Here is a 21486-nt window from a genome sequence, read left to right as displayed (position 1 = left end):
AATTAAAATTATTCTCATGTTTATTATGTAAAAAATTGAAGTGCAATATGTAATATATATCATCGTATTGATTTTATCAGCCCCCTAGAGATGATACCAATAATAAAATATATGTATCTTATATTTTTCATCGAAGACCAAGAAAATATACATTCCATGTTAAGATTTTTTTAAATATGCATTGCATTGCAATTTAAATAAGCATGTAAAAAAGATACCTAGAAAGTAGGACCCCAAAATCTGTGTTTACGAATTTTTCCGCCCTCATATTTATTTCTATTTCTAATGTAATATGGCTGCTAGACACACAATTGATAAGTGCTAAAAATATACTGTTTTAGTAATAAACTATTACTGTCAAAAACTCGAATGGGTGCGCTTTTTATCGTCTCGATGTGATGCATGTGTTTTATCGAAGTCAAATAAAGGAGCTCTTTTGTTTCAAAACGAACCATTTAGTTTCAGCTGTACATTGCAATCGATTGATTTGTGTTGAAAGTGGATTTTGCTTTGTTTGGTTTTGTTACTGAATATATCACTATGTGCACATGCACAATGGGCAGGTACCGATTTACTAGCCAATTCTTATGTAAGTTTTTTGAAAAACATAAATATCAGCCTGGAATACGATTGTCGCACACGTACGGGGAAGTGGTTTTTTTTTTGTCTATTGCTAAAACAGTTAGTAATTTCATTAAAAATAAATCGTGTATTATTTAACACAATTTTGGCTTTACTAAGAAACAAAATTAAAACATATGTTCAAATCAAACAAAGATAGTAGGTACAGATACTACAAAATTACTTGTTATTTGTCATGTTATTTATAAGTTCCGGCTTTTAATGAGTAATCTTATCTATGAAGCTATTTATTGCCCTAGCTAGACTGTCTTATACACTATCAATAAAAGTAAACGTATTAAATTTCATACAACACATTTTATTGAGGCGTAAAACTAGTATCTTATCTGAAACTACATCGCGATAACATCGATAAAACTACCAATTCCCATATAAATAGTAGATAACTTTAGCAAACGCGTACCTTATATATAAATATTTATAAAATAGAAATCTAATAATACATGATAAGGTCGCGTTTGCGAACACTAGTTTACCTGTGACTTTCCTTCTTAAGAGAAAATAATAGTTTACAAGTTTACGGTGTACTGTCACATTAAGGTTTCAACTCAGAAAAATGGGTCTCTATATGTGAAATGAGTCTGTTTGTAGCGCTAATGGAATACTGAATTTTTACTGTTAAGCTACAATAGCCGAGTAGGTACAATAGTTTCTGAGGGTATAAAAACATAATGGAATGGATTTTGCAGACATTGATGTAATATATATTCGCACGTATTCTAGCCGGTACTAGAACCCTTGGTCACTATTTATTTCGTATGCAACATCTATTTTAATTTATAATATAGTCTTTGTTCATCAATAGGGTAAACATTTCAAATTCAGAACAAAAACTAGCTTAACTTCCGCCATTAATGTTTTACATCATAAACAAACGCTCAAAAGTGGCCATATGGTCGGTCGTAAGCTAATTAAAATAATGTGGAAAACGACTGTTTAGTTAAGGTACCTACTAATGTCTACATTAGAGGACAAAGAGTTTCCGCCAACTGTAATTACATGGCACGGGAAACATCCTCTAATCGTGTACCGTATTCATGAGACAGCCCACACCTGGAGATGCCAGTATTCCTAAAGGGCCCGGAAACTTATCGGATGCTTGGTGCTCATACATAATTTACGAGTAATCTTGCCCTACTTGTTTGTGCGTACATTTTTTAGTCGAACGGCGCAATTGAATCCGCCCCCGTGTACAGGCTTGTTTACTCATTTAAATCATACCGTCATCAACTTATATCGACAGATATATCCGATCGATTTGCTTCTGGAAAAATTAACGGTCTTCCAATGGATGATTTTAATGATTGCATTCCATTGTGACATTCAGTTCTTTTTACAAATTATTTACCGCTCGATCAGATGTAATTTAATTAAACTTACTATCCTGTAGTAAAGGACCAGGGGTCCGCTCTTGGTTGTCCCAATAATTGGTGCAGATCCTTTTACTATTTATAGAATCCAGATATATGGTGTGTAGGTACGATTCGTGACAATTGGCCTGATGACAGTAACAAAGAATCATGGAAATAATGGTTTCAAAGAAACATATATGTTAATATGATTCTAAAAAATTGCCCAATCTCAGTATAAACATTAGGATGATTAATATATTCAATAAAATAAAAGTGCAAAATTCTCCAATCAGCCATTTTGACTGAAACGCCAATCAGAAGCGAGCTAAGGATTGACGTCATCTATCCATGCGTATTTCTTAGAGCAGCATAGACAACCTCATTGACCGTAATCCATACATCCTCACCAAAGAGTTTAGAGGTTCAAAAAAAAAAAAATATTTCGCCACTAAACATTTATTACGTACAAAAAATATTATTACACAATGTAAAGTAAATATTTATTTGTTATTACATAAATAAAATGCTAAATAATACGATATTGCACCAAAAAACTTTTTTAATTATTTGGCTGAATGGAACTATCATTGCCATGTTGGCTGTCGTAACCAGAAAAAATTAAAAAGTAAAACCGGCGCTCAGTGATTTTCAATCAGAATTTACATGTATTTAAATAATTCATCTTAAATTGCAACCGTGTGAGAGTTTTTGTATAAAATGAGTTATTGTGATTAATGTTTGTAATGTATTTATCATCCCTAATCGTAATATATGGTGCTGAATTAACAATATCATTCGGATTCAAGGGAAAATTCGTAACTGTAAGTATGTAAACAATGTCTATCACCCTTCCACCAACTAATTAATGACGTCACAAATGGCTTGCGAGGCGTTTTCGCGCGAGATTTAAACTAGCTATAAAAAAATGCAATAATTTATGTTAAATATTATGAGTATAGCTGAAATATTGTGTATTTCGGAACCAATACAAGTGTACCGACAATATTAAAAGTGATTTCAAAATTTGTCATCAGGCCAATTGGTTTGTTCAACTTTGCATTATTATTTAAAAATTACGATGCCTGTTGCGGATATCATCATTGGTTTGTTTCGGACGAAGCATGTTGCTGATTTGCATTTGTGGCCACCTGACGAAGCCTGCGTTGTGGATATTTTGTATACAAGCTGGATATATTTTAAGGTTTTATATGATCATTTATCTAGTCTATTTGTAAGATGTCTATTTTCTTATAAATGATATTAATTATTGGTTTGTATATATTTGTTAATTTCACATTTACACATCCTCAGATAGGCATAAAATAATCTTAATGTAGGATACTTGTGCTCTTGTATTACAAGCGAACTTTTTACTATCCTTTTCATTATGCTCTTATTGAAATAACTAGTAAATAATTATTGTACAAATTTGTGTGCAACAAACAACAATTCACCATTCAAAGAGCCTTGTTCAAGTATCGTCAGATCGGTTCCAGTACGAAAATCTGGCCGGGTAACGGCTGAACTTTAGGCATTGGTTTTATCTGGTATTAAGGTTGATACCTCATTTAACTCACGGTCATCCCTGCCGTTGTATACTTTGTGTTTTATTATGATGCCTTAAGCCTGAAGAATAAAAAATGTATAGAAGCTATATTTGCCACTTATAAATTATGGAGACAAGGTAACAACGATTAAATGTGCAGTCGCCATCAGATATATCGCAGCGGCCTAGGCGCTCATAAATATCTGAACACGCTTCTATTGTCAAGGCGTTAGAGCGCGTGTTCAGATATTGTGAACACCTTGGCCGCTCTGATATATCTGTTGGCGGCTGTACTTAGGATTGAGCTAAAACCAAAACTGTTATTTCCTAAAAGTCCCTACATTGTTAGCGTGCGCTGACCGCATTTCACGCCTTCAGTGATATATCCGTCTATTCCGCACATATATGTGCCTATTCGTAAAACATATTCGGATATCATTGCGTTGGGCTTTTTGAAATTCCGGGCGTTATTTGTCACTATAGGTAAACACTATTGCTGGAGGCCAAATACTTCACTACGTGTTCCTACTAAATAATATTGCCGTTTAGTATCTTTTGGTTTATATTGTAATTGGTGTCGCCGTGGAACAGTCTTAATTTCGATACCAAGAGAATGTACACAAGTCAATATATGTTTTCTAAATTAATAAGCTGTGTGTTTTCTACAATAATCATTTGAATTGGTATATTTGATATAATTGCACAGATAATATGACGAAGATGAGATGATGAAGATGCTACAGGAAAATACTCTTAAAGTACCTCGTGGACTACTTAAGCCTCGGTTCTCTCTGTGCATTTTATTCTACGTAACTGACCTTCGCGCCAGACAAATCTTCCCTTAGACCTTTTGAAGGGCAAACATTCCTTTAATGTTTTTCGAGATTAGGTATAGGTACACGATTTTACACGGGTATACTTTGAGTATAAAATGATAATGCCTTTACTTAGGGGACAAACCGTTACTGGTTTTAATCTTTCTAGGGCCTAGAAAGATCAGCCTAGAATCTAGGCTATTGAGCAGTTGTTAGATTGGTTACTCAAAATTACCAATGATCCCTCTCAACCGCGGTTGGACTGATATAAAAGAACATGGCTAAACCTTATATTTCTGCGCTGTCCGTCTGTCTTAAACATGTCCTTTTTCACTAAACAATATTATTGTTCAAGTTAACCCTTTACTTGTTCAAGTTAACCCTTTACCAAGCCAAGGGATATATATTTCCCACATAAGGCACTTCAAACATGTGTTCTATTTTCGATGAGTAAGACTGCCAGTCGATTGTTATTTTTGAAATGTCAGCCTGGTAAAGAATTAATCTACTTACAAGCATAAACTATATCTTGTTGTACAGGTGGAGTTAACGATGCACGACGGCACAGTACGAGACGTGTGCTTCATAGAGGACACGACCAACAAGACCAGTCTGCTGGTGAGCGGCGGTGCCGGCGACTGCAAAATCTACGTCACCGACTGCGCCACTGGCAAGACTTTCCAGGTAAATCATCATAATCATCTTCCTCGCGTTGTCCCGGCATTTTGCCACGGCTCACGGGAGCCGCAAGTAGTTCATACGAAGATATATACATATTGTCTAGAGAATAAGCACTGATACAAATTTAGTATATTCCGCAGCAAGGTCGAAAAGAATGTGACGGCATCACGCACGCGTACAAAAGTTGTATATTATTCTAACATTTAAACTTGTTCCACGTGCGTTTATGCAGTTACCTATAAAACAAGATTCTTTCAATTTACGAAGACACATTCTAACAACTAATCCCAAGAATTGGCGTAGGCATTAGTCTATACGAAAGCGACTGCCATCTGACCTTCCAACCCAGAGGGTAAACTAGGCCTTATTGGGATTAGCCCGGTTTCCTCACGATTTTTTCCGTCACCGAAAAGCGACTGGTAAATATCAAATGATATTTCGTACATAAGTTCCGAAACCTCATTGGTACGAGCCGGGGGTTTGAACCCGCGGCCTCCGGATTGCACGCTCTTACCGCTAGGCCACCAGCGCTTCTTTCCAGGTAAATGTTCTTTCCTATACTATCCGCAAACAAACCTACGATTTGGGTCCTAAAACTCCTCATTCAATCTTGCGTGGTCGATGCAAGAGTGACAGAGATAGTGAAATGACCCTGATCCTAGATTTGATTTTAAGGCTACCATAGACAAAGGTAAGGCAGGAAGGTGCTAAAATGTGTGGGTATACTCGGAAATCAAAAATCCGTTTGGGATTGAAATGGCCAGAGATTAAAGTTACATGGAGTTGAATAAGATATAGTAATATTATAATTAATTAGTACTTATCTATCTATGAGTAATTAAAGTGATTAAACAAGTTATCAATTACTCCGAATTGATTCGAGGTTGACCCTGATTCTTGCGCAGACAGCTCTTTTAATTAAATTAGACTTATTTGTGGATTAACAGCAATTAATCCGTCGTATACAGAACGCGGATTTGCGCTGCACAAAACCAATCTAAAAAGATCTGGCCGTCGTCGGGGGTTCTTTATAATCTTCGGGAATATTTAGAAATATGAAATAAATTTAGAAATAAATATGTTATTCCATCAAATGTTATTATTCCGAATACATATCTGTACGATGATATTATGGTTGCCATTTTATTTGCATTCGCACCCACATAACTACTTAGAGTCTGTTCGGAAAACCGAGGACGATATACGAAAAAATCTCGACTATGACTAATTCGGTTGTTTATTTTTACACAGGCACTAAGCGGTCACTCCGGGCACGTGTTGTCATTGTACAACTGGGGCGGAGCGATGTTCGTGTCTGGCAGCCAGGACAAGTCGGTCCGCTTCTGGGACCTGAGAACGGGGGGCTGCGTTAACGTCATCTCGCCGCCCGTCGGCAGTGCCACCAAGGTAAATCCAGTTAGATTACCATACAGTCGACGTACGAAAATATTGAGCATACCTGCTTAGAAGGCACTGAAAGGGCGCTCTGTATCTCGTTTTACACCTGGGACGAAGCGATGTCAAGCAGCAGTATACTGGGTGTGGCCTGTAACACGAGCAAATAATTAAAACATAGATTATACTCCTCAAACGGTGACACTTTTGTTCAACGACTTTTAAAAATTATGAAGTATTTAGACTCCCTATTTTTCATACAAAATAAATATTATCTTCAATGGACGCCATCACCACGCCATATCATTGTGATTGACGTTGCTTGTCACGCCTTAAACATAACAAAATTCGCAATACATTGCGTCTTAGAATAAACTTTAAAGTGTATTAAAAATCAAACCACAAGGTATTTTTAAAAGTCGCTGAACAACTGTTGGTCAGTATGAGGAGTACAGCCTACAGTTTAATTTTTTGCTCATATTACAGGCCACATCCGGTATAAGTATCTAGAATAACACTAGATAGTACCACATATTACTGTCGGCAGTGCAACTAAGGTATGTCCAACCATTACCGTCACTAAGAAAAGGCAAGAAATTAAAAAAAATCTGTGGAGGGTCAAGGGTAATCTTGATTTAGATAATTATAGAAATCGATAGCGTTTACAAGGCAAAAGTTACTTCTGCCTTGCGCGCTACTTTGAGAATATTTCGCCTACGCTGCCTTGTAAGGTTGCAATCTAAAATAATTTTGTTAGAATTGGTTCAGAAATAAACTCACCAGGAACTTATAATTAAGTAATAATATAATAACCCGAAAATAACCGATTGTTTTAGCAGCGTATTTTCATTTTACCTGTTACGAGGCGGTGGTCTAGCCATAAATTTTGTCACTATGTTATCTGTACAGAACAAATGGGAATTAACTTATTGAATTAAATTTTACATAGGAGTATTAAATGGAGAATCTAAATAGAAATAAAAAAATGTCTAATCTAATTATTAGTTGATATTGACATAAATAATATATCTTGTCTTAATTCATGCTTTTTAACGAACTTTTAAATATTTCTGTAACAACCCAATGTTTATTTGGCTTGGATCTCTAAGACACAAAATATTTTTTGTGCGTATTTTCGGGACCGTTCGTTTGATTATTCAAAGTCATGTGTCAATAATCATTAGGCATTTATTATTCGTTATTCATTCTTAAAATAAGAGCATAAAACTTAATACAATAAGTTTAAAATCATAGTCTCTAAAAGGACAATTAACTTTGTGACGGAATTTATGGCTAGACTTGGTATTTTATTTAGATGTAAATTTAACTTATGAATCTTGTTTATTTCTGTCTTCCTTAATTTCAACATATTTTGTAACAACTTGTACTTGTTTTTATATGTATAATTAAATACATTGTATCAAAGATGCTTCATCAACAATTAAAACTGATGTACTCTTAATTGGGCCATTAAGCTTATTAGATAATTTCATAATACTTAAAATAATCTCTGGAAATACAACTCCAAAAATAGATAAGTAAATTACGATCTTCGCCCTTTTAGCATAAATCCTCTTAAGTAGGCAAGTTAATCTTCCCGGTTTATACTTGATATTTAAGTCGTCGATATTGGCAAGAAGATAGATCGTCGCGTCGCTTACAAATATGCATAATGCATGCGACACTTTCAACTGGTATCGTACGAGTAGCTAAACTGTCGAATATTCTTATGCTGAACTAAACTTAGGTTATATGACATAATTTGCTCATTATTGCCGTTACTCAGCTCAAAATTAAGTTTCTCATTTCACACCTTTACCATATTGTCGTCATAGCGAACTCAAAGTTTGAAAATACAATTTCATTTCAAACATTGTATTAATGCATTATTACAGAGGTTAAAAAACAACATGTGCTTAGGTATCCGCTTCTTAAAGATGGTCCATAAAAACTGACAGACAAGCAGGTACAATATTTTAGTTGTCAGTTGTCATTTCGCTAGTAGTATACATGTAACGTTCAAGCCAAAAGATCGAGCTGTCGTTCACCAACGAGATGGACCGATCAAGTCAAAAGTCAAGTCACGGTCGTAAGATACGCGCTGGACAGAAACCGATGAAGGCAGATCATCGGCTCCAGATGCAACCCTGGTGCTGACCACGATCCTCGTACATGAAGGACCGACCCAAGAGAGACATACATGTAACTGACGATCGGTATAACTTCGGTATATCAATAAGGTTTACGGATGGTCAGTTAAGTGTGGCAACGATGGTATATTTACAATGTTACAAATTTTATATAATAATAATATAATAAATCATTTATTTCAGACAACATCGATCCATACATAAAAATAAATAAAATTAGTTATAGGAAAATTCATGAGCTGAATTAATATATGACCTTATGAGAATCCCAATTTGTGTTGTGTAGGGTGCAGCCGTGGCGTCGCTGGCGGTGGACCCGTCCGGGCGGCTCCTCGTGTGCGGGCACGACGACGGCTCGTGCGCGCTGCACGACGTGCGCGGCTCGCGCGCGCTGCAGCGGTTCACGCCGCACTCGGGCGACGTGCGCAGCGTGCGCTTCTCGCCCGGCGCCTATTATCTGCTCACAGCTGGGTACGACACCAGAGTCGTGCTCACTGATCTTCAGGGTGAGTTTACTACTGTACTTTCCTAGCAATTAATATCGTGTTTACGGTTCACCAGTGTGAGCTTATTTAGCAGATTGTTATTGTAACGCGAGTCATACACAAATATTTAAACAAAAGTTGTCACCTCTGTAAACATCAGTTTACAGCTTGTATTGATAGAAACACACAAATGCCCTTCTATATAGATAAGGGCTCAATCAAAAACTAATGCTACGTAGCTCTTAACTTTGGGTGTGTATCAGAGACATGAACCTAATACTAATTGCTGTGTATACGGTCAATGATATTTGGTATCGAGATAGTTTGAGTCCCGGGGAAAAACATAGGACAGTTTTTTATTACGGAAATCATTAGGTACTCCACGCGGACGAAGTCGCGGGCCCAGACTTGTATTAATTATATAACAACCACCTCGGTACGCAAGCGTCAAAAGTTCAATACGGTCGCGAGTAACAAGTCAAAGTGGGCCATGTTTGTTCAGCTTAACTATTGAAAAGTAATAGTTTTCTGTCGTAGCTCCGATTACAAACTTATACTACTTAAAAATTAAACTTATTGAAAAGTTCGACGTGTTATTTTAACATCTATAAACCCAGCGTATATTCTTGCATCTCGCTCGATTTGCGACTTCTTTAGCAAGCGTTTTTGCCCCGCTGCTGCCAGTTCTATATAGGTTTATTTAATATAGTACACATCGCCGATACTAATAGAAATGAAAGCGAGTGGTCAATACCACTAGATTCCCAATTTCTATTACTCGTGTTTCAAAAATATCACTTCGCCAATTTCCACATGTTTACGAATGATGAAATCGAGCGCTTGAAATTAAAAAATGGGCCCCCTGCGCCAACTTTTATTATAAAGTCTGTTATTTCTCATTTATGATAGTTTAATGTCGACTACAGTTGTAAAGTAACGAAGTGTTGATTAGAGCCAGTACACATTAACAGCACATTCTGGGCAGTCCGTTAATCGCCCATTAATTAGCCGGTCGTATCCTAACATGGGTCTGCAAGGCGAGCCATTAGATGGACCATTAGAAAAAACACGCTTGTTTCCGTCGGTCACGGTTTACTTCACAAATACTTTTAGAATAAAGATAAATGTTATGTGGTGTGCCACGTAATACTACTCAAAACATTCTGTAATAGCGTTATTGTTTTGCTGCAAGTTAATTTCTCTTCTCTATTCTTCCTTTTCTCTATCCTTATTTCTGTAAATTTCTTTTCCTTTTCATCCTTGGTGGTGACGTGGCCCTTTCGGCAACGACACCAGTCCTTTCACAAAAAAAGCAGTCGCTGGTCACTATGTCGACCAAACTGTGTAACTATAAAAAAAAACACATAATACTGTAGTACATGCCATGTGCGTAGTGCTATGGGGCTGTCCATAAATTACGTCATCGATTTTTGACCCCCCCCCCCCCCATATAATCATCCAAAAATCATGCTTCAAATGACCCCATTTCCTCCTACTTCATGCTACCGTCTTCCGATGTCCAGACCCCCCCCCCCCCCCCCCCTAATTTGAAATGACGTAATTTATGAATAGCCCTATGTGCTTTTATGTTAAAACCATATCCTGCATTAATTCAGATTTTGAGAGGATAAAAATGTGAAAATTAATATTTTCAATAGGGTAACACTCACTAACCAATAAAATCTTAGAGTATTTAGTAACCGGAGACGCCTTGGCTGTCATTTTCTGTACAAAACAGTCTGCCGATTTTTGCGGAGGAGGGGCACGTCAAATGTATGGCTATTTCTACATGATTTGTACGTAACGTACAAATAGCCATGTCAGATAAATGTCAGTCCATACAAAAGTTTGCACAACTGTGCAAGGTTTTCGGTAAAGGGGTGAGCTTTATAGGCGACTCCTGTTTATTAAATGCTCTATTATACATGATTTGTACGTAACGTACAAATAGCCATGTCAGATAAACGTCAGTCCATACAAAAGTTTGCACAACTGTGCAATGTTTTCGGCAAAGGGGTGAGCTTTATAGGCGACTCCGGTTTATTAAATGCTCTAAGAATAAAATGCATAGATTCCTAAGTAGCTCATTCTAAAAAACTTTTAGTGTGCATTTATTTATTTACCCATAGGTACGACTTACGTCCTATATTGTACAAATATATTATCGAAACTTATTTTTACAAATTAGCCGTCGGATCTCTATTCGAAGAGCACAGCACGACATGTATAGTCTTTCTTATTAAAATCTACGAGCGAATAATTTTTCTATTAGCACCGACATTACCAACCTTATTGGGTCGTGTCCTGGGGGGTTTCTTAGTATCGCCCGAGATCGATAACTCATTAATACGCTCTTGCGGTGCAAACGGAGCATAAGTACTGTTTATTAAGGAGAACACGTGGTTATCTTCTCAATCTTCATCACGTATAAGGCAGTAAGTTGGCTTTGCTTCAGCAATATTCGTAGGAAAATACGTGAGAGAAATACGTCATAAATAGCGTATACTAAACTAATTAAACTCTTGGTAAATCTATGAGCAGCTAACGTTACGCCACGATGGACTTCTAAAACTGACGTATAAGTTTCAAATACGAGAATACTTAATATCAATATGGATGCGAATGCGCAATTGTCATTTGTTTTCCAACAGTTTTTGCTCCACTTTCTATCATTTCAAGACACCTTAGGTGAATCGACGTTGCAGCTAGAAGGAAATTGTCACCCCTGTGTACATATTTGCTAACTATAGGGCTAACACGGAGTTTTCTTTTTTCGCTCCGTCCTATTCTTATCGTGTGTTGCCGTCGTTTTATTGTGGCTACCCAGCATGGGCTCTCTTTTATGTACCTATATAGAAGAATCATCCCTAATCACGGACCTTGTAATGTGAAAATGCTCAAAGCAAAATACGATTTTACCCTTGACCTGCACTCAGTGCAAAAAGTACCCGTAATCTTAAAGATCCGTATCCGCAAAAAGCTTTAACAACGACCTGGAAGTTTACATACAAAAGTTCTGTGCACGTTATGTGAAATCTGTATTTTCCTGTTCGCTAAGGCACATCATTTTTCTGCGGCTGGATCCTAAAAGTGGCAAGAACGTCGAGAATTTGTGAAATTAGAATTGTGTACAGTTATATTTCCTATTCGATCAATCAAAAAGTCTGCCAGGATTATCACACCTGATGTTGTCATGAAAATATCTACAAAATAATACAAAGGTAGCAAATAATACAAAGGTAATATAACATTGGCGGGTAGTGTAGCTTTCAAGGTTAAAAATATGATGCTAATCTAATATCAGTCAGGCGCTTACGGGAATATAGCTCCTAGATAGACCCTCTTCAGTTGCACTTCTCGATTACTGGAGACACGCGTTGTCAGCAAATACTAGGCCTGTGTTTAAAAAACGGTAGGTACTCGAGTGAGATGTGCTTAAATCAAGCTTTAAGTCTGTACTTTAAGAATAGATACTAACAAACTGCGACATAGTGGTTCAGAATACAGAATTTCAAACCAGAGGCAGTGCTACATGATTCTGCTTTCTTTTAGCACTCCCTACTTTCTTTCTGTCTTCCTACTGCGCTCACTTGATCGCCGGCCGATCGCACTAAGGTCGCCGGTTCCAATTTTGACTTTCGCTCGTAAGGTCTTGTCTCGGAACTTGTCAAAATTTATATAATTGTAATTATTTAGTAGCCAAGAGGAGCCCAGTATGCTTTAGGATACTACTTACTGGGAAAGCGCTAAGATAAAAACAAGGTGTACATTTTCAAATATTCGAAAGCTGGCTTAAAAAAAAGGTTTGTATGTACAGCGGAATTTTAGTAAAATTAAAGTGCAGTGAAGCTCTAGTTGTTGAGAAGCGAGAAGCACTCTGCAAGGGAACTTTAATGTGAGTAGCTACACCTAGAAATAAATCCGTAGGCACCACCAAAGCTAATAGTTAGCGATTTCATCTCATGGAATTCAACATTACTTATCTTCAAAACGTATAGATGCGTCTCTCGAGAGAGACCACGCACACTATAAAAGGCTGTAGACATAAAAACTGTCATCGCCATATTAAATTATTATAGTATGGAACTATGGGCGGTAGAGGAAGGACGTCAATCTTTTAAGGCAGAACTATTGCAAAAGTGTCCAGCTGTCAGCTATAATAGTTCCAAATCTCTCCAGACTAGCGCTAGAGTAGTTGACGGAGTGAAGTGCGCTGTCAATGATTTGAATTATTTTATCGAATATTATAGGTATTGTGGCGCCACCTATTTAAGGTTTTTTGACGGACACTTTATGATATATGGAGATTGTATACCTTACCTCTACCTCCCATACTCCATACAATTACTTGTGAATTGCGAAACCTGTAACAACAAGCATAGAGCTTGGGATACTTCCTAAATACCCCAGCGCTCAAACCCAGGGTCGTTAGTTAGTATCATATGTCACGTTGACTCCGTAATCAACTGTAGCAAACAAGGGACCCTAATAGAACAAATGTTTGCCGATATCAGTACCTACTCCGAGCCGATGACGAGCGCTAAATGAAACTCGTCGGGATGACTAATAACAAGTGCCTTTTTTATTAGATATTACGACGTGGCATACGTGATTATTGTGTTGGATTTGACACATGATTTAGTAAGAAATAAGTATAGTCAACAGCAAGTGTTCGGTCAGTAGAATAAATCTCGTTACTATCAGATATACTTAAATGAACATATTGGAAACTGTGAAACCTATTCCTAGTTTTTCGGTTCTGCCGCCAGCAACACTTATCAAATGCATGCGTTTTATGGTGGTCTGCATTAAACGATCTGAGCTGGAGTACGTTATACCTACAAGCCAGGGATAACGTTTCTAAGTTTCCAATTCACTTTGAATTTTATTTGACTTAGCCAAACAGCTTTGTTGAGATAATAAAACTGAACTTCTGTAAAATGTTTCAATGCGAGCGATTACAGAGCATCACATGTCATCACCCTTCGAGTTTAAAAAAGACTATAGTACCTATACACTTAATAGACAATCGTATCTAATCGTAAAAAACCGGTCAAGTGCGAGTCGGACTCGCGTTCCAAGGGTTCCGTACATAAGTCCGACTCACGCTTGACTGCACATTTCTAATAGGTTTTCCTGTCATCTAGGTAAAGTACTATTTTGTGTATTTTGTAAATTTTAGGCCCAGTAGTTTCAGAGATAAAGAGGGGGGGGGGGGGGGATGGTCGGACAGACAGACAGACAGACGCACGAGTGATCCTATAAGGGTTCCGTTTTTTCCTTTTGAGGTACGGAACCCTAAAAATGTATCAAAATCACACAGGCAAACGAGAAGTCACATCGTCATTTCCATATATTATTTATTCCCGAATTCGTTTTGTTGGGTCGTTCGGCATTTGCGTGATTTTTAAGCATGATCGCACTTCTACTTACCTTAGCTACATTAATCTCTAATAATAGCAGCAGGCTTATAAAGCAACCGATATTCAGAAACCTTAATAAATAATTCTTTGCAATGTACCAATGTCTAATATACATAAAATATCTAAATTACAGGTTAGATTTCTTTTTAAATTAGACATCTAAACGCAATTTACTTATGGTACAACTTTAATTACTATATCGATTACTATGTACTAACTAGACATTCCTTCTAAAATGCAACATTCAATTCCACAGACCTATTTTGTTACAAAAAATTAAGAAACATTATTAAAGCGATTTACATGAGTGTGTCTGATTTGGCCGCGAGCCAAAACCTATTGTAGTTAATTCCAGTGCAGTTTGGAACCATCTGTCTGCTGCACAAACGTGAGAAACGTCACGTGACAATGACTATTCCATGTACTGATTGAACAGTCAACAGAAATGAGCAAAAGCTAAGCACGCCTGTTGTTCAAAATAATTTTAACACAGCTTTTTTTAAAAGATGCTAAGAGCGTGTGCATCTTTTAGAATACATGGCTCGCTACTTCTGCTGCTGACTGAACAGGATAAACTAAATATCATCAGATTATTAGATTTCGCGTAAGTTTTTAAGTTACTTTGGCGTCCATGTAGGTACCTCTATATCAATATTGATTACTAGACGTAGAGATATACATCGGTCAAATCTTACAAAAATATCTCCTAAAAAAACAATGCGTGATGTAGTTCTGTATTTTTTGTATATTGTTTGGAGTCCTTGGAGGAATGTGAGACTATGTTTTGCAAGCAAAAAAAAGTTGTGCTCTCTGCGTAATTTGCGAAAAACTGCAAAAATTTCGGACTTTTTTCAGATTTTACAGTTTCATTATAAAACTATGGGTTTTTGGTCAAAACTTGCTATGTAATGTTAAAAGTATATTAAATTTGGAACAATTTAAACCATAGGTAAATGGTAAAATGAAGGTTAAATACGGTAAACCATTGAAGAAGTTTTAATACACTGGTTACATGACAAGACTGAGTCACATACATGCCCTATAACACAAACGTTTACCTAGAGTGGGTAATGGTAGCTGATTCTGATAAATCAATATGTTATGGTTAGGATATTATAGTGATCTTGTATTACCACGACTCAGAGTACACTCAAGAGCACCAATAAGCGAGCGCGAGCTAGATACTAATGACATGACTTCCAGTAATTTCAGTGTGTTTCACCAACACCACGCCAATTACCGTGAACTATTGTCAAGGTCGTATCAAAACAAGTTCAAAACCATAACACATTGTTGAATCGGAATCGGCATCGTGGGATCTATGGCTACAACGAAAAAGTGGGGCCGAGAAACAAGCCAAACTACAGATTGTATCTTGATTTCATTACTGAATAAAAAAATGGTTGATCTCCGACATCGCTCTGCTGCTATCGGGGAAAACCGGTAAAAGCTAATCGTAGATTGCGTTCTCGTCGATGGTACTGCATTTTGTAGGGATTTTGATAATGTCTTAAACAATACATTAGTTGCCTTCCCCATTATAGCAATTTCATTTTTTTACGATAACTAGAGAACTGTAAGACTTACCGACCCTTTCTTGCACTTAAATGAAAGGTAATTAAATTTGCTACAACTTTGTTTATTGCAATATACCTCATAGCATGAGCGTTTGTGCCGATATTTGTCTTAAATAAGGTATAAACAAAATTTTAATTCAAGGAAAAAATACCCTTTTTTTTAAAGCCCCATACCTAAAGAACTATTTGACATACGGCGCTGTTTATGGGCTTAAATTGTTCCAAATTTAATATACTTTCAACATTAGAACATTACATAGCAAGTTTTGACCAAAAACCCATAGTTTTATAATGAAACTGTAAAATCTGAGAATCTTTTTTTATTGTAAGATTTGACCGATGTAATATATTTTTCTAGCATGAACGAGGTAACGCTTGTGACTTCCTTCCGATATTTAGTTTATCGATACCTATCTTATAAGTTTCATATACAAAGGCCACATTTGGAAATAAATGAACAAGAATAAACTAAATATCGGAAGGTATAGCATTGCCTCGTTCGTGCTAGAAAAAAATCTGTCTATGATTACCAAATTATGTGGGTACAAAAAATGGATATTTATATCTATTTATATACCATAGTAATTTAACATCGTTTCGTTATCGTAGCGCAAGCGATTGTCACCTTGGCTAGGCGGGCGGCCCCTATTTCACCAACGTGACAGGTGCGACAATTCGACAAGTCTCATTGTTGCTGACGTCACAGGCATCCATGGGCTACGGTTATCGCTTACCATCGGGCGGGCCGTATTCCTGTTTGTCATGGTGACAACATTGTATTATTTAAAAAAACTTTATTATATCGGCAAAAAACAGGCATTCCTCTTGCGATGTTTATGATGATAATGATGACAATTGTCACAAGATTTCAAAGAACTTTCGGTAATTCTTGACAGCAAATGAGTTCTGTGTCGGAATTTCGTGACAATTGTCGTATTTCTTGTGACAATTGTCATTAGCTTCGCAAAATAAGTACTTATTAACTGGCGATATAGTGCAGTTTTTTTTATTAACATGTTGGTGGCAAACAACCACACCGCCCGTCTGATGGTAAGCGGTTACCGTAGCCTATGGAGGCCTGTGACGTCAGTAACAGTGATGTCGACAATTGCCGGACCTGTCACGTTGGTGAAATAGGGGCCTGGAATTGTTTTATTTTCACAATTGCGTTAGCACATGAGTGTTATGTAATCAACATAATATAACGTTTGGATTAAATATCATATCTCATTAAGTCATTTGCAATATCGAATGCCGGGGGTGTCATTAATTTCAACACTTTTTAGGGTTCCGTACCCAAAGGGTAAAACGGGACCCTATTACTAAGACTTCGCTGTCCGTCCGTCCGTCCGTCCGTCCGTCCGTCTGTCACCAGGCTGTATCTCATGAACCGTGATAGCTAGACAGTTGAAATTTTCACAGATGATGTATTTCTGTTGCCGCTATAACAACAAATACTAAAAACAGAATAAAATAAAGATTTAAATGGGGCTCCCATACAACAAACGTGATTTTTGACCAAAGTTAAGCAACGTCGGGAGTGGTCAGTACTTGGATGGGTGACCGTTTTTTTTGCTTTTTTTTTGTTTTTTTTTTTTTTTGCATTATGGTACGGAACCCTTCGTGCGCGAGTCCGACTCGCACTTGCCCGGTTTTTTAATTAATTTACCTTAGACCTCCTACCTCCTAGCATCGATTTTGTTAACGTAGTGTTTTGTTTTAGGCGATTTGACCTGCGCCTTGCCGAGCGTCCCAGTGGCGCGGCACCCCGACAAGGTGATCTCCGCCAGATGGCACCCGGACGACTTCTCGTTCCTTTCGACTTCTGCAGACAAGACCGCCGTGCTGTGGACTATACCGCCGGTCTAACCTCCTCAGGTATCCGGCTCGTACTAACACTGAAAAAGGCGCTTTCCTGACTTGACGTCGCGGAACCTGCAAACTAAGACAGAGATTGGGCCTCGCTCCCAATTAAGAAAATTTACTGCGTACTGTTTCGATCCGCACTGCCAAATCAGGAGAGGGCCTAAATTTGTCTTCTCTGAGCTAGCACAACTAGTCACCGTGTGTCAATAATTTCTCATTAATAACAGAAGGTCCACGTGCGGTTCGAAGTTACAAGTAAGTTGTGCTGGTCTCACCGATCCCAAAATTTAAGGACACTATTTACGGTTGTGAATTACTTTGGCATATTGCGCTTCTGCCGTAGTTTTTGTCTGGAGAAATTGTTGATATTTCATGTCCTCATATTTCGGGAATGGGAAAAGACAAATTAGAAATGTAATCATGAAGGAAAAAGGGATTAAGGGGAGACCAATGAGAGCGTACATGGATCAAGTAAATACATGATAATGAATCTAGATATGTATGGTCCATTGTAGCTTTCCGTATCAGAAAGTCACCATACTAACATCACGTCGTCACCATAAGGTCGTCGACTGCATAAGGTATATTTTAACGTGGAAACACACAAATGATGTTTACTTAGGCTACAGTCAAGTACGGCCAATCAAAAGAAGGGCCAAGCTCTTTATGTATATTGTAGACAAAATACGAGTTGTTTGTGTTATAATAATATTATAATTTCAATTTCACGTGTAACGTCCTATAATATAATAAAGGCAATGCTAAATTATATGTTCTGTAAATAAATTACGTTCAAAATTTTATACGAAAGATTTTACGAAGGGTGTCTCGGGAATTCAATTTGGCGAAGTGATCGATTTTTCGTAAATGGCGGGTGCTCCGCCGCCTAGGGCCTACATGTATCAGATTTTTCATACCTTTTATAATTTATTTCATAAAATTTAATTTAATACTACAGTGCTCAACGCTGCTAGATAAACGTGGAGTGTCAGTTTTATAAATTGGTACTGGATGTAAAGTGAGCTCTACCCACGATCAATTCTCAGAGTTTTCACTGTCAGTTATAATTGTGAGCCTTAGTAAGAAAAAATTACACGTTACATATTTATACTTTAATTGTGAAAACATGAAAACTCTGTTATTAAAAACTGATCCAGATGGCCAGTATAAATACTCCTGGTGATATAGTGCATCCAGTTATTTGAAACTTTACTAACGGTTTCTGAAGTAACGATACCTACAGGATGTGTTGTTCACTACCGTTTACCGATACTACATCGCAACATTTAAAAGTTACATTTTACATATCAGCACTACTTTGAAACAAACTTGTATCTTGTTCTGTCAAACAAAAGAAAAATGTAGTATCTATGTATGTGGTGCATACAGAGTTACTGCCTTTCAACTTTGAGTAGCAGGGTGAGATACGAGATTTTTTCAAAGTAGTGTCGATATGTAATTAAAATGGATTTAAAATAAATGTTTACAATTTCTCTGCAATTATATTTAAGTAGTTTGTATATAGTATTTTTATAACTATTCCATTATTTTATTGTCCAGTGATTGAGCTTCTCTGCCTAGGATTGGAGATTTTTTCTTATTTTGAAGGAATAGCAAAGGGATTTGTTAGCAGAAACACATCTGTAAAATTAGCAACCCTATGTTGGTTTCTTTTGTACTATACATTGGATTATTTATACGAAATTTGTAATCGTTTATACTGACATTCCCATGAGTTAAAATTATACTAATCGACCGATAAAAAGCGACAAGCCCGAGATTACGCCCAAAGTTAAACTTGTCATGTCAGCACGTTGAAATAATATTCAACGTAAAAAGGTGAAAGTATGTGTATTTATTTACTTTTACCACAATACATATTAAGTAAAATGTAAATCACGTATTTTGTTTATTATTTGTGGTGCTGTTATAAATTTGAGATAATGTGTCATTGCGGGCCTAAGTAGTGTGCAAATAAATAATATATAATTTTATTTCCTTAAAACATTGTTTAACAGTAAAACATGTAAATCTTTTCCAGCTGTCATGGTAACACTTTGTATTGTTAAATATATATAAGTAATACGTAAGTTAAACCGATGTACGTATTTTACTTGATTTAATACTTGTATCTATAGCTCGATTTTAATACGCGTTGAATGTATGTATTTGAGTGTGTATATACTTAAAAATTTAATGTAAATTTACACTTGAAGGCTTCTTGTAACACAAATACGGAAGGCCAAAAAATGGTTAGAGATTTTTTTAAAGAGAATTACTAAAACATGAGACCTCCATTGAGAAGTATAATGAACTGTATATTTAACAGACGCAACGCATTGTAACCAGATTGTAACTCATATGATATGATTTTGATCTAACCATTTCTAAACAGAAAGACGGCTCACTTGTCTAAATATATGGGAATAAAATTTACTTTACTTCTGTTTCTGTTAAAATCTTTGATAATGTGATGTGTTGTGATGTGCTGTAAAATGCTTCTAGCTTTATTTCTTTTTATAGATGTTAAAGACAAAAAGCTTTAAACGCAAAAAAAAACTTTATTTTTTATATACGTAAGTATTTATGGAGCTTGCTTAGTGATTATCTTGTCACAAATATCGACTTAATTCGCTTTTATTTTATGTATTTTTAAAATATCTTTGACTATATGATTTTGTACATTGAATCTCATTTATTAAACGACTAGTAATAAAAAAATACATTATATTTTCTTAGTGAGAATTTTAAGCTCACTCTCTGGACTAATACCAAACAGAATTGTCACCCAGTGGAAAAGTTAGGTCAGATTTAATCAAGAACATTTCCAGTCTCATTTTATCAGCTTCCAGGCCAATAAAAATTCAATCCGTCATGTATTATATTACAATTTTTCCTGTTCATCTATTTTTTACCTTACTTTCATTGTTTGAAGGTTTATTTTTCGGTCCCCTCGTTAATGTCATAAGTATTTTACTTTAATACGAGTCGTGTTGAGTACGTGTTGTAAGGCGTTGTCGGGTCGTTTTTGCTGATTGTGCTATGAGTTCACAGCGACAGATTTGCGGATTAAATATATTTTGAAAAGCTGCTGTCTATAGTTTAGTAAGCGAATTGAATTTCGTTAACCATAATAGGTAAACAATTAAAAAAAAAAGAGCTTTTGGGGTAGGCCAACGTATCGTAGATATTGTTCATTGGTTATTTTTGACGGTTGATATGCTTGCATTTCACCATTCGGTCACTTTATTTACAGTCAATATTGCTCGCGAACATTGACCACAACTGCAAATTAAATTGTAAGTACTTACTTATAAAAAATGCGTCATTTCTTTTCATTACAGCTACAATAATTGAACTGTAGACATCGCTTTCAAGGCAAATGATACGAAAAATGTATTTATCGATTGAAATTCAATTGCAATACTTACTTATCTCTTAGGTTTGATGAAGACGCGGGTTGTCATGCAATATGAATGAATCTTTGCTAAATAATAATGTTAGAGTCAAATCTTAGGTTAAGTTGCGGCCTCTCCAGAGTACCAACACACAGA

General features: G+C 36.5%; 1 protein-coding gene across 2 annotated transcripts in view; it reads left to right on the top strand.

The window, feature by feature from the left end:
• LOC134804046 (WD repeat-containing protein 47) overlaps positions 1-21242 on the top strand; it is a 102353-nt gene extending 81111 nt beyond the window's left edge. For both annotated transcript variants that reach the window (XM_063776925.1, XM_063776926.1), the window contains 4 exons: positions 4896-5039; positions 6288-6443; positions 8868-9087; positions 17790-21242. In XM_063776925.1, the coding sequence (XP_063632995.1) occupies positions 4896-5039; positions 6288-6443; positions 8868-9087; positions 17790-17935 (666 nt within the window). In that variant the 3' untranslated portion in view covers positions 17936-21242. The remainder of the gene's footprint in view (positions 1-4895; positions 5040-6287; positions 6444-8867; positions 9088-17789) is intronic.
• Positions 21243-21486: the final 244 nt, after the last annotated feature.

This window comes from Cydia splendana, chromosome Z (assembly GCF_910591565.1).
Source record: "Cydia splendana chromosome Z, ilCydSple1.2, whole genome shotgun sequence".
Taxonomy (NCBI): domain Eukaryota; kingdom Metazoa; phylum Arthropoda; class Insecta; order Lepidoptera; family Tortricidae; genus Cydia; species Cydia splendana.
Note: the sequence above shows the minus strand (reverse complement) of the source record. Positions and strands in the feature narration are given on the sequence as shown.